General features: G+C 38.2%; 1 protein-coding gene across 7 annotated transcripts in view; it reads right to left on the minus strand.

Moving 5' to 3' along the window:
• The window catches only part of LOC105194360 (catenin delta-2), a 34,588-nt gene extending 22,041 nt beyond the window's left edge, over nucleotides 1-12,547 (minus strand). For 2 of the 7 annotated variants that reach the window (XM_039456341.1, XM_039456340.1), the window contains exons 1-9: nucleotides 12,463-12,540; nucleotides 11,727-11,792; nucleotides 7,334-7,375; nucleotides 7,116-7,245; nucleotides 6,363-6,645; nucleotides 4,570-4,695; nucleotides 2,897-3,516; nucleotides 1,972-2,359; nucleotides 119-136 (exon numbers count right to left, since the gene is read on the minus strand). In XM_039456341.1, the coding sequence (XP_039312275.1) occupies nucleotides 119-136; nucleotides 1,972-2,359; nucleotides 2,897-3,516; nucleotides 4,570-4,695; nucleotides 6,363-6,645; nucleotides 7,116-7,245; nucleotides 7,334-7,375; nucleotides 11,727-11,792; nucleotides 12,463-12,494 (1,705 nt within the window). In that variant the 5' untranslated portion in view covers nucleotides 12,495-12,540. Of the gene's footprint in view, nucleotides 1-118; nucleotides 137-1,971; nucleotides 2,360-2,896; nucleotides 3,517-4,569; nucleotides 4,696-6,362; nucleotides 6,646-7,115; nucleotides 7,246-7,333; nucleotides 7,376-11,726; nucleotides 11,793-12,462 lie in introns of all 7 variants that reach the window. The other 5 variants (XM_039456344.1, XM_039456342.1, XM_039456347.1 and 2 more) reach the window with 4 other exon arrangements.
• Between the last annotated feature and the right edge of the window lie 2,540 nt (nucleotides 12,548-15,087).

The following is a 15,087-nucleotide window of genomic DNA, read 5'->3' on the forward strand; positions in this document are numbered from 1 at the left end:
AAACTCATGTGTGAACATATGCACGTCAGCTAATGATCTGGCAAGACAGGGCATGCAATAATACTATGTCATCAAACGGAAACTATTTTATCAAATGGAATTGCAAGAGGGGGCTTACCTTGACATAAACTGTATGCTAAAAAGATTGAAACACAGTTTAATCCATGCTGAACTAGGAATTCGTACAAAAATCTGTGTGATTCGTCAACGGAATCTCGGGATCAACCAAAAGATAAAGAGAACTGTTTAAGTGTTCGACTAGGATATACGTGTAATTAACTGTTGTCTAAAAGAGAGAGAGAGAGAGAGAGAGAGAGAGAGAGAGAGAGAGAGAGAGAGAGAGAGAGAGAGAGAGAGAGAGAGAGAGAGAGAGAGAGAGAGAGAGAGAGAACTGAACAGATACAGACAGAGGTACATAAAACAAATGAGATTACGGGATCGTCGTCGTGTATGTACATTTCTGAACACACTGTATACAGAGTATACATGTCCATCCGTCTTGAAACGAGTAAAAGGTAAACTAATCGAAATCAAGAGACAGTCTGAGATGAATTAATTGGTGGAAAGATTGCGGGGCGGTACAATCATCTATCTACGGCAAACCACATCTACTCTTATAACTGCAACGTTTTGCTATCGCCACTTTTCTAAGTGCGTTATTTACGATTTACGGAGCGATACAAATTTCATCCTCGCGCCACCTCGCTTCGGTAAACCGGCGCCCCCGGAACTTTTAATCAAATTTAATACGCTACGTAAACTAACTATCTACATAAACTACCGACTATGCGTCGTAAAATATCAGCGAGCCACCGTGTCCGTGAAACGGCGCGGGCGGTAGAATTAACGGTGCACTTTCATTCAGGCCAATGTTGCTTATTTCGAGCAAATGTAATCGTGAATGTTTTAACGACTCGCGGGTAAATATTTCAGATGGTTTTTATAATGGGAAAATCAGAACTCTCGATATGTTAAAAAAAAAAATACGTCAGGTCCAGCGGGAGCGAATAGTAATTATGAACATGTGCTAAAAATAAGAGAGAAAGAGAGATCTCGTCGGGCTGAATTTATCTGAATTTTTAGCGCGAGATAATTTACTGTTTTTTAAGGCCGCGCGTCGCGATAGTTTCGCACAATGGCTGGAAAAGTATCTGCAACAGGGAGGCTGCGTGTCCCCTCCGATCTAATTTCATGGTTGGTTTAAGGGGTGAATCATTTACCTCCTCTCCTCACTTTGCCCTCCCAATCTTTACACACTCGCAGACACACCCACACACATACACACACGCGCACACACACTGTGACTGCGGCTACATGCATACCGAGGGAGACTCGTTGCATGCTGCGGGAAAACATTCTCGTTCCAAAAGCAACGCTCGAGATGTCCCTCTATCTTCGCAATTTATTTTTTCTCGTTAAAGAACAAACTATTAAGTACCATACACGTCGCACGCTCACGGTTATCTATGCAAATTTACTGTTATTATAAAATAATTTCACGACTGCACGCTTGTTTGTGTACGTACGCGCGATCTAGCGGTCCGATTCTTCAAGAACTCGTGAAAATTATTTCTAATTTAACGTAGCAAAATTTCATTAAGCTTGATTGGCGGATATAAAAATATGTCTCGTGCTCTTTAATTTCCAAGATTTTTGGTATCAAAATTAAACCTTCGCGAAATATTTTTTGCTTATATTTTTATGTGATAATTAGTTTCGAAAAGTAGTGCAAAAAAAGTGAAATTAAATAAAATAAAAGTGAGGTAAATATGGTAAATTAAAACTGAGCGTGCGTACAAATTCCTTTATATTCTTCGATCAGATTATATGTAGTTTAAATTTAAAGTTAGATTAATTTTCTCGAGTTCTTTTTCTCTTCTCTCCCTCGAAAAATGTAGAAAGAGATTTAGACCACTGTCACGCATCGAATCCTTCAACAACGAATTCCCCTCATCGTATTTCCTGGCTCACCTTTCGCGGGCGCGGTGACTCTGTTCTGCACCGTGGACTGGATCGGGTGTTTGTCGTAATTGGGATCCTCCACCTCCTGGCAGCGGTAGCTCAGGTTCCTCAGAATGCACACGCAGTTCTCGACGATCTTGTTGCAGATGTTGGATTTTTCGATCCCCGAGCGCATCACGTAGAGCAGCGCGTCCACGAGACCCTCGCACTCGCGCAGGCTCTTCCGCGCGTACTCGCCCGCGCTCGACACGTTCCTGAGGACGCCGGACGCGTTTCTGAACACGGTGGACCAGCAGGTCTCGCCGCTCGACGAGCTTGGGTTCCAGCCGCTGTGAGGTATTATTATGTTGCTCACCACCATCGTCACGCCGTCGTCGAGAATCGACCTCTTCAGGTCCTGAAATCGTGCGTTAAAATCAGTGAAAGACGTCAAAAGAAAAAAAAATAGAAACGATAGTTCTATAAAATTCTTAGCGCCCTGCGTCTCTCTGAAAGAAGGCTTTCAAAATCGCAACGTTCACGTCAACTTTTTCTTATATAAAATAACTTCAAAAATTAAGTCCTAAAACACTGGGCAGTATTTAATCCTCTGACGTAATATTTTTTCTCACATACAAATCTCTTGAATACAGAGATTATTGAGGTCTCAATACACATCATATATATGTAAAATCTTTTGCTATGATATATTATGCGTAAAACTAAAATTTGTTGGATTTGAAGCCGCCGTATTGAGTCGATCATTAATAAACTTTGAAATTTTGACTTCGGCCTTAGATTCAACGATTTAAAAGGCAAAGTTGCAAAGAAATTGGAGCGAGTGACACAATTGTTTTTTTTTTTTTTTTTAATTTTTAAAAGATACAATATCCTTTTACTAATTTTTCTAATAATTTTGCGCGGTGAAAGGTGACGCGCAGCAAGATCCACTCACTTCACACGAGGACAGGTTCCACAGCACCCCCGTGACCAGCTCCTTGACCACCGCGTCGGATGTCCGTCGCAGTAGATTGATCAGGGCCGGCACGCCGCCCGCGTTCTTGATCGCGCGCTTGTTCTCGTCGTTTTGCCGGCCGTACGACAGATTCCGCAGCGCGCCGCACGCGTTCGAGTGCACGTCCGGATTGTCGTGGTCGAGCAGCTGCACCAGCGGCGGTATGCCGCCGAGGCTGCGCGTCTTCTGCTTGTTCGGGTCGTCCATGTAGCAGAGGTGCTGCAGATACGCGGCCGCGTTCGCCTTGATTATGTTGTTCGGATTGCTCAGGAAGCCGATCACCTCGGACAGGTTCGGGTCGCGCCAGCGCATGGACTTCTGATCGTCGTCGAGCGGGCTCGCCATACCGGGCACCACCGGGTGACGCGACTGCAGCCGTTGCAGGTGCACCTCGTCCTCGAAGATGCCGGGCGGCACCGCCGACGTGAGGGGCACGCCCGGATGGCCCTCCTCGTAGCCGGGCACGTCGCTCGGCACCGGTCCGACTCCCACGGCGGGTCCGTATCCCACGGGCCCGTACGGCGACGGCGACACGTAGCCATAGGCCACTTTGCTCTCATCTGAAACGGGATCCGGGCAGGCCATCGATTACTAATCCTGTTACGATCTAACGTCGTTCTTATCGCTAAGTTATCGTCCAACTGAAATGGAGGAGTCACTCCCGGAGGAGTATAATTCATTTACGTTATCTTCACCGATAACGTAACTGCTTATCTCTTCACACTTCGCAGTTCGAAGATATTAATGCCTTTTAAGAGATTCACGTATATATATGTGCTTTGGAAAGACGCGACATCGTAAATATAATGTGACGTGGGATATCGTTAAACATTTTATATAAATTTTGCAAATCTTCAATCGTCCGTGACAGTTCTCATTGCAAAGAGATATGCCGTTTTCTGTTTCGCGATTAATTTTCCATTTAACCTCGGGGGAAACGAAACGGACCGCACGCCGAAAAAGGGGCGAACGGTTCCGGAATTAAAAACCGTAGCAGGAAAAATGATATCGCGGCTGGTCAGATTTAAAATATATAACTTTGTGCCCGTACTATGCGGCAGATTAAATGGTCTCTTATACGTGCCATGCCTGTCCGACTTTTACGACTCACGATCGTGAAAGGAAGATAACGTCATTTTTCAATCACGTTTAATGGAATATGGATAGCTTTAATAAGTCGCATAAAGTCACTAACGAGAGCTCGGAGGGGCACGGGAGGTATTAATCGACATTTCGATATTAAAGGAGCCATTTAAGGAGGAAGAGAGGTGAGGGAGAGAGGCCAGGGGGAGAGTTAGATAAATGGTGGATGTGACCTCCACCACGAGGAAGATGTTGGGGAGGCTTGCCGGAGGAGCCATCCGTATTCCGGCGTGTTGCCGATTCGATCTCGAGCGTTACGTGAAGTAACATCGGGGGAGATAATCGAAGTGAATTATGTGGTGTGTTGCTCCACCCCCCCGTCGTATTGTGGGAGGGCGAGAGGACACATTTTCGCACGTGACGCGATCTAATCGCGGTCGCGTGAACGTCCGGCGCGCTAAAAATCGAATTCGCCGGCCAGAGGCCGACCCGGCGCTATCTCGTGCACTTGTTGGAGTCTGTTTACCTACCATACTGATCTCCGGGACCACCTGGACTCGGAGTAATGCGATAATGGTCCTGCAAAGCGGGGTTTAAGCTGGGGTCGATGTCGTTATAGCTACCCTCCACGTAGGGTGCACCCTTGCGCATGTACTCTGCGGAAAACAGATCACCGTGTTTATGTTGTTATCGAAGATTCACTTGGTGCGCCGCACCACTCTCCCTCGAGACGCCTCAGAAACAAGGTAACATCTTCGAGATACGTTACGTTTAATAATCTCCCTCGGCGCGGAGGAGAAAACTTTTGCTTAGAAATTATCATTTATCTTTTGCGGCATCACGTGTTAATTTAAACTTTTGTACATTGTTTCATATGTACATGTGTATATAAATTTATAGTGTATTATACATTAATAATAAATGACATATTGAATTCGATTTATAAAAATTAAAGCGTTACTTTCAATTCATCAATGAGAAATTGATAAAATTCAAATATATGTAAAATATTTTGAAAAAGATGTTTATAGAGCGAAATTCCCATGGCATTTTAAAGCTCCAAGTCTCGACTTTGAAACGTTGTTAAGCTTTGCTCGTCGACGGTGATTCTTATCTGGGCGACACCGCTTCAAATCAACCGCAAGAAATTGACAGAAAAATTTACTTGAATTTTGAGATTATGCACGCAGAAAAAGGAATCCTTTTTGTGTAACTTTGCCTCAGACGGTTTTGAAAGCTCGAAGTTCTCTCTTTAAAATGCGTTTTTGGAAATTGAATTGCGATCTTTTTTCACCAAGTTATCCGCGTAACTTTGAGCTTTAAAATGCTTCTCGAAACATCGCTTTGTAATCACTTTTCGAAAAGTTACATACATTTGAATTTCACCAATTTTTCAACTGAAGATACTTTAATTTTTGTGTATTATTCAATAAGTTTATACATGTATTGAGAAAAAAGTGCTCGTGACTGTAATTAAATATCAAAATAAATAATTATGGCAAGCTCTATTTTTACAGATACTTCTGCTATATGTTGATAACAATAACATACAATGTATTACACTGACAAAAAATAATTATAATTATAATTTAAATGGACGGGAAAAACGGTTTTGCTGAAATATTTAAAAATTTAGCTGGATGCAAATTTGAAAATAATTTTGTTATCTAAATAATTAATGTGGAACGCTTAAGCATGACAATAATGCTGCAAAAAAATTTTAATATCCCAGCAACAGTTTAAGCGTCCTTCATAATTATTTGATGATTCAATAAAATTCTTTTCAGATCTCTGCATTCAGCTAAATTTTTAAACACTTCAGCAAAATCATCGCTCCGCAGTTGGAGCAAAAAATTATTTTCGATTTTATTTACAGGCAAATTTTTTTGTTAGTATAACACATTGTATATCATTATTACTAACATCATAGTAATAATAACTATAAAAAAATACTATTTCTATTTATCACAAAAAAAGAGTTTGACAATAGTTATTAAATGTCGAATGAAATAATGCCAATTAAATATTCGGTTAGTGTGATCAAAAATAATTTTACTTTTCTAACTAAAATATTGAAAATTTAACATGTATAACCAAATGTAATAATATAATCAATGGTTTGGCAATGCTTGTTAAATATATAGAAAAGTAGAATTATTTTCAGTCTTATTTTCCAAATATTTAATTGGCGTTATGTCACTCATTTCACTCATTTGGTTCTACCGCCAAACTTTTTTTTTTCACTCAATACCGACAATGCAGCAGCTGAAAATGATTAAATCGATGAATGAAAAGAAAGTACACTGATAGTTATAATACATACCGTGTGGCGGCGAAGCACGACTGTGTTCCGACGGGCTGTGAGGGCTGTGAGGGGAATGCGATCGCGGCATGTAAATGCCATGGGGTCCCGGATACCCCGGCTGCGGCGGGTAGCCCAGGTACGGATCGTAATGATCGAAGCTGACCATGTACGGATCCGCGGCATAGCGGGGATCCGCGTGTTGATAGTCCTGCGACATCAGCGGCACCGACATGTAACTGACCGCGCCCGGGTCCGGCTCCATGTGGGAAACCTCGCGCACGACTTTCGTCACAGTCGTCACCTGTGGGAAGGAAGCGCGCCGATCAACGCAACGATCTCGATCCTCTCTCGCTTTTTCTCTCACGCGCGCGCGTTCACTCAATGGGGATTTTCGCCGCGCGACACGTGCGCTAATACCCCGCGTTCGCGCGTACGTAATGCGATTATATCGACATCGACGGCGGGATTAGATTTTCGAAATGGAGCGCGACGAAAGTCCCGGTGATTTCGGATAAAATTAATCGAGAAAATTCACTTTTGTTTTTACATTTTATACATGCACGTTCAAGAATGGGAAATTAGTGACGGCTGTCAGCGTGATTAAACAGAAAAAAAATCGATTTTAAAACGCTCGCAATATAAATATTATGAAAAAAATATAATAGAAAAACTTCGAATGTCGTTTAACTCGGCGGAGAACTCGGAGGGGTGAGTGAACTTTCAAAGATAAACGTCACGCGCGAAATTTCGGGCGGGTGGTATCGGTCTCACTTGCTGAGAAGTCTGTTGCTTGTGGGACCGGATAAGCAGCGGATCCTCCTGGACGGACAGATGAGACGAGTGCAACGAGTGGGTGTCCGCCTGTCCGTTACTCCCATGGTAGTCCGTGTCGCCCTGTCCGCTACGGCAGGTGAATCAGAGAAATGAGAGATCAACGGAAGTGCGTATGTGGCGTTGCGTGATATCGTAAATTACTGTAGTGTGCTTACGTGTATTGCGGCATGTCGGGGGCTTTCTCCTGTAGGACGCGTCTGAAAACGATATGTTTTTCTTTTAGAACTCGTTACACATTTCAACGTGCGCGAGGAAGTGCTTTGTAAAACGCTAACGTACTGTTTAAGAGAGCAAGAAGAAAGTGAAAGAGAAAGGGGGAAGTACCTTACGATTTTACAGTATACACTACGTAAGCTAAATGCTACAGAATTATTTTCTGAAACGAGGATAGCACTATTAAATTTCGATTGTCAAGCAGTTTAGCGCCCATTGTAAGGCCCAAAGTCTTGAAATGTGCGATTGTGTATGAAATATGAGTCAGGTTACAAAACAAATAAAACAAATCATATAAAAAAAAAATGTAAAAGATATATACATACATATATAAATTATATATTTAATAATGTAATTGAAGCATTTGCTACAAAACCTAAACAAATTCATTTACATGGTACCACATCATTCTCTGTTAATAGCGTCATATTGTGAATAATTTTGTTCCGGCAAGATTTAAATAGAAAACAAGATCATATAAATAGGTAGTACATATAAAATTTCCGCAAGAATCAAACAGCTTCAGAGACTTTCATTTTATTTTTTTTCTTTCTAAAATATTAGTTATGCTCTAAAATTTTGTAAATAAAAATTGTTAAATAATACTTTCCTCTTCACCTTTATCATTATTGTTATAAAAGTAAATTATTATAGAATAAATTGATAGATATAAATTGTCTACAAGTGCCAAACAAGAGATTTTTTTTTAAATATATCTTCAAAATATTAATCAATATCGACCCCATTATTTTGTTCTTAAAGCTGTCATACATGCGGGAAAAAGTTATCATATTTGTCACATTGAACGGTATGAAGATAAAAAGTTTTTTGTTTCGTGAAAAATTAACTTTTTGGAATTGTTTGGTTTTTGTAGGAAACCCTTCAATTTTAAATGGAATAAATAAAACTGTCATTCACAAACTAAAATAATAGATCTCTTTGAGATTGAAACAGATATAAGCACACAAATAAAAATAAATAATTCTGCTTTTAATAAAAATCCAGAACGAGGATTCCCAAACTATTGATCGCGGAAAATTTTTCAGCGATGGTAGCAATCAACACCACAAATTTCGAAGTAAACTACAATTATTGAACTTCTTATGCATGAAAAAATATTACGATCAATATCGTCGAGAGAAGCTAGCTGTCAATACAAAAATTCTTCATATATTTATATCTCATCAGATCAGAGAGATAAATTTATGAAATTATATTTAATAAAAAATTAAAAATAAGTGAGAGAAAAGCAAAATATAAAACTGAAGTAGTATAAATAAATTATCGATTTATACGCTTTTTTTTCCTCGCGTCTTTTAATATCTGCTAAAGCCAGGTTAATCGTGGATATTCGCCGTTTTGAAAAATGGAACACGGGTCCACACTAGTTTGGGAAACCTCGATTAATTAAAAATTATATTATTTTAGTATTGTTTTTTTAATGCTTTTTAAATTCTTATTAAAATCATTCGTAACAGAGTAAATGACAACGTTATAAATGGATGACACGACCATTGCGGGAAATCGCGTGTCATCCAGATATTGACGTCGCAGTCAATGATAATTTTATACAACGATATTCCATTCATTCATTCCGAAATAATAATCTACTTATCGAAATGTGGCACGCAGAACATATACAAGACAACTATATAAAATAGGTTGCCGAATTTTCCGCCATACTCTTCGATCGATTCGGAATTGATCTCTTTTTAGTGAAACTTTTTACCACAAAATTTATTTTAAAAGTTTCTTTCAAAAATTAAATCAAGAATAATATTTTGCTGCTTAGTCTTTTACAAACCACATTTTCAGGAAAAATCGATCAAAGAGTACGCAAATTATACGTGGAAAAAGAAAGGATTTGTTAAAACAACTAAGAACTTTATTGATTCAGCAGATCTATAACCGTGTACCACGAACAGCTAATTTCCCATGTTGAATTACACCACAGTAAAAGTACATCTTGTATTTATGTTATAACGGTTTTTGTTAAAACTTTTGTATTGAATTTTTAACATATCCGAGTGTTAGTTTAACATAATGTGATTGTGTTATTTGAATAATTATTTTAAATTTGTATTAAATTGATATTCAATGTTTCTTTGTGTTTAAATAGTATCGATTTATGGATGATTGGACAAATAACATAAACATAATGCAGGTTTGAAATGTAAATTGTAAGAACGAAATGTACGTGTATTAACATATTATGAATGTTAATTTTATCGTAAAAATATATTTCCAAATTAAGTCGAGGTGTTACGTTTTTCAATATTTTTCAGAATATTTAGGTTACTTTTTAACACATTCCTCTTGTGTTAAATTAACAAGAAAATTTGAGTGAACCGTTTGGGACACGCGGTATATATTAAATTTAACACAAATTTCCCAATTGTGCAGCAAACTTTTACAACTAAAGTTAGCGATTATAACTAATTATATTTGTTATAATACCACAGAATATTTGTTAATGTAGACAACCTTTTGATGAAAATCGATAACAATCAATTGAGTACATTAAATATAAAATTTTAATAAAATTTTTCAACAAAATATACCAACTAAAGTGACACGTACTTTCAATGCTGTAAACTGAGAGAAAAATTTTTTTTAAATGGAAAAAAATACATTCTCTTAAAACGATATATCTTAATGGAAACATTTGTTTGTTGTGTTTAAGTAAATAGACATGTTACCTTAAGTATATAATTTTTACATGCTTTACGTTTAAATAATGATTTTCTAAATTAATAATATTATCAAACGTAATTAAATTATTTTCTTAGATTAAAGAAGTCTGAATTATCTTGAATATATAAAAATAGTCTAACAGTAAATATTTTCTAGAACTGTAAGAAAAATTACTCGAATAAAAATTATTTCTTCATATTTATTTACATAAATATTTCAATTAAGAAATTTTTAACGTGACTACAAATAGTAAACAAGTTATTAGGACCCAAAGAGTAAAATAACTTTTTGTTAGATATTTTTTTCCCCGTGTAATGAAGAGCACTTGTTACATTAGCAATTTCCATTGTATAATAGCAAAGAATTTGTTCAATGAGCATACTAATAATTGGTTTCACTCATAATTTCTTTGTTGCACTGTCAAGTCTCCGTATTGTTGGTCGTAGACATGGGGATTCGCGCGTAGCAGGCTATAGTTTTGCTGAATCATCCAATCTATTTTTTTCCCGTGCACGGAGGTTGTTTGCGTGGCGGCGACGATCAACGTTTCATATGTGATTGACGCGCAAGTGAAAAGCGAACCGCATGTGCAAAACAGAACGAGGGATGCACACTCACACACACACACACACACACACACATACACACACACGCCAACTAGGCGCGACGATGATCTCGAGGAGAGTGCTACTAATTGCGCGAGACGTACTCCTCTCCTCTCGGCTGCTCGTCGCTCCGGTCATGCTAAATGATTGCGCAAACATGCGCGTCGATGCACGGCGGTGTTACTCACGCCGAAAGCGCTAACGCACGTCTTAGCGGGGATTATTAGAAATTACGCGACAAAATGTCGAGTCAATTAGGCCGCTCTAATTAGGCCGCGCCGCAGAATGCGCTCGTAATGCGGTTCATATTATACGGCGCGTGATGAAGCCGTCCTCTCGCGCTCGCGTTGCACAGTAGGCCAAAAATCTGAATACCAAGATCCGGACGTAGAGTAAAATTCAAGATAATAAATATTGATAACAATAATAATAATTTTAATTGCAAATGAATAGATATTTGCGGTTCTGTTTTACATTTTCTTTGTAATTTTTACTGTGAAAATTTCTGAGAAAATAATACCTTTTCAATCAGCAATCGAATGGAAATTATTATTTTTTTTTTAATACGGCTTTTTGTGATTTATCTAAATGTTTTCTTTAATTTATTCGTCCCTTCTTACAAATTTGGTTTCTCGACATTTCGAAATTGTTCAAGGACTTATTTGTACATTACAAGATTAATAATCTTAAAAGCTTCCAGCCTTTATTTTAGAATGAGAAAAACGCGGTTTTACAACGATTAGTTGTCCCATGTCCGCGTTTCAGCAGCTCACTGTGCATCGTGGCGATAGCCGCGACAGGCTGCCTCGCCACCCGCGCAAATTGACATCCTTTGTATGGTTTTATTATTCCAAATTGCGACTTAATGAGATTACGTATGCGCGCGTGTGCAAATCGCCCCGTTTGGAATCGACAACATACACGTACGCGGGTGTAGAATTTTGTTTCGCCGGGATAATTAATCCGGGGATAAAATTGATCGTACGCTCTCGAGTTTCAGCGTGAGTAACCGCACGATTAATGGCATGTTAGTCACCTCTGCGTGATCTCAGTGCGAGTTATGTTGTGCTCCTGTCTCTGCTCAATCCGGCGATTCACCAGCCTAATGGTTGATCATTCGCAGAATTATCAAAATCGTTCGCTCTATCGTCGTTACTCTATAGTGCGTGTTGTAACTGTCTTTTTCGCCGGAGACGCACCATCGTGCGATCTCGGGGCGCTCTCGAAACGTTCAACGAGACTTTAAATTTTAAGGGAACCGATTCGAATTGAGACGACTCGATAAGCAGCGGAATTCGCTGGCGATTCGCACGAGAGAAAACGTGTGGCCTCGTTGTTCATTTTCAGTATCCCGAAGCTTAACGCGCCGAAATCTTTTCAATCCTTCACGTTGGCTAACTTTGTAATTATGCCTGAATTATCGCAAAGGAAAGTTGGTGTCAAAGTCGTCAGAAAGTAAGAGACTGGAGTTTACTGGCCGGGAAAATGCTCCGCGGAATTTACTGCGAAATAGAGACGGGACTACAAATTGTTGAACACCCAGGAAAAAGAAAGGAAGAATAAGTGCCCGAAATGTAAATGTGTAATGCCTGTAAGAGTTCGACGCGACTTGTGACAATGAATAGATAAATGGAATCAAGCGACATTACAACGAGATACACCAAATTTAATGTTTTTTTTTTTCTATCGAATACACGATAATCGGAGAAACGTGCGAGAAATCCACCGCGGTCTACCGACGGTTTAATTTTAACATAGAGAAAGACACTTACAGACAGGAGTCAACCAGCTGATTATTTGACATACCAGCTGATTTGCGTCTCTTGCGCCCGAGCAGTGGATGATGATGTCCCCTGAAAGCAGAAATATCGGAAATGTCTTACTGCAGTTCAGTCATCACAAATTACGGAAAATAATCTTACTTATTAATGCAGACGTATCTTCCGCGAAAGTAAATTTAGAAAAAAGTTGTAGCTGCACTGAGGAAAAAAAGTTGTTAACTGGAATAAATTTTTTCAGCCCATCTATTTCTGTATCTAAGTTGTATATGTTATATTTACAAAAGTTAACAATTTGTTCCCAGTTTATCATTTAAAGTTGAGAATGTATTGATGATCGATACTTTCTCTCTCTCTCTCTCACGCCAGTTCTTTATGATTGAGGATCATGGTCCCCGTTTGATGCATGCTTTCATGCATGCTCCAAGATGACTCTTAGCAAAGATTTGTCATTGCCTTGTGAGAAGTGGTGATCAATTAAAAATCCTGGATGGATTTTTGGCATAGAGAGCAGACATGCAACTTTTATGCCACAATCAAATGATCGATGCAAAAAAAAAAAAACTGACTTTTATTAAAAACAACAATTTTTAACTTGTGTATTTGGATTCTGTGAGATAATTATTGGTTTTAATTCTGTAAAATAATTGAAGTGTTTTTGATAACAGTTAATAAGATTTCAGATACTGTTCATGCATTCTTAATTAAAAATTTCGATCGTGACTGTATAATTAGATGATTGCGATATTTCACTGTTTACTTATGTATGAAAATCTTACAACAGCTTAATTTTTAATTAATATTTTTCTAACAATATTTTAAATTATTTTTTCAACAGAGTTGTCAAATTTTCCGTTACATGTCTAGTTCGTCAAAATTCACCTTACTCACAAACATATTTTTATCAGATTTTTGCCTGAAAAAACTACATTGGAGTGGAATTTTTGCAAAGACGTGTAAAAAGATTCGCTCTAACTGTTCGTATAATTTTTAGGTATCGAAACATTTTAAAAAGTAACGTAGTCGTACGATGTGCATCTGTTATAAGAGACTTTATATAAACTTTAACTTAAAATTTTATATGAACCGTGTGTCTTGACCTGCTCGCCACTTTTTATAAAACCACGAGTTAAATATACCAAATACAAATTAAAGGATGCTAAATAGTAAATAAATTTAATTTATAATTGTCAGTTATACAGTTAACATTATGGCGAATTAAACTTTTACTTTAGAAACTACTCATTCAATCGGTTCGAAATTTTAATACAACATTAATTTGGCTTTAAATATTATGCTATTTAAGTTTTAAACGAATTTTGATCTTTTGATCATACTTCTTTAAACACGCTGAAAGAAAATTTTTTTTAGATGAAGAAAAAATATATTTTTTTAAACCATATATTTTGATGCAAGTATTCGATCGTTCTATTTCAATAAAAATATTTAATTTTAAATAAATATTACCTTAAATGTATTATGCTGTCTTTTTACACTTTTCACGTTTAAATAATTATTTTACAAATGAGCTACAATAATAATATTACTAAACTTAATAAAATTGTTTTTCTAGATTAGAAACTAATTATCTTGAATATAAAATTAGTCTAACGGTAAATAATTTCTGAAACTGCAAGAAAAAATTACTTGACTAAAATGATTTCGTTTTATTTGAAATAAATATTTCAATTAAGAGATTTTTAATTCGACTGCAAGTAAATAAACTAACTTTTAAAGATATTTTTTGTCTTTGTGTACGAATCATAAATTAACACGCGTGAAGTCATAAAATACTTTATACCTTCGCTCCAAACAAAATCCGTATCGAGAGTATCACATATCTTCTCTCCTGACGGACGTAATTTAAAATTGATAAATCACGCTTAGCATTAAATACGAAGTTAAACCGACGGCCGAACGGCGTTATTATCTTCTCTATCCATTTATCGTAATTCTCCGTTTGTATTGTACCCTGCGAATTAGCTCTAACGATTGATTTAGGTGCCGTAATCCGTAATTAGTTGTTGGCCCACCGTATAACGATATCTCGGCGGAGAAATCCTTTTAATTCATCACCTAACACGTCCGGGACCTTCTCCGAGCTGCGATTAATTTCTCGCCCAGGCGCCCCTTTTACCCGCGCTTTTCGATTTACCGCGGATTTCCCGTGGCTGGCAACGAAAACCTCGACGTAAATTAGCGTCCATTGAGAAAGATAGACAGAGAGAGAGAGAGAGAGAAAGAAAGAGAGAGACCGGGAATCGTGTCGCTCGCGGCGCGAAATAACTCGCGATATTCGATCATCGGAATAGAAAAAGGGCTCGACAAAAGTAATCTGGCTCGTCATTCTTTCTCTCTCTTTCGAGAGAGAGAGAGAGAGAGAGAGAGAGAGAAGCTATCGAAGTTCTTTTCACGGACGAATCGGTCGATTTTCGGAATAATCGAGCAGGTCGCCGCGATCGACGCGGAGAGACGGCGAGCGGAGTATTCCGCGGACGGAAAACAGACGGAAAATTTACCGCGCGTGGGCGAGAGGACGGACCGGGCGATAATTAATTTATGCCCCAAATGCTTTATTAATGAGAGCACTTGATTACCGGCGGCGAAATGAACATTGCG

The sequence above is a fragment of the Solenopsis invicta genome, chromosome 13 (assembly GCF_016802725.1).
Source record: "Solenopsis invicta isolate M01_SB chromosome 13, UNIL_Sinv_3.0, whole genome shotgun sequence".
NCBI lineage: Eukaryota > Metazoa > Arthropoda > Insecta > Hymenoptera > Formicidae > Solenopsis > Solenopsis invicta.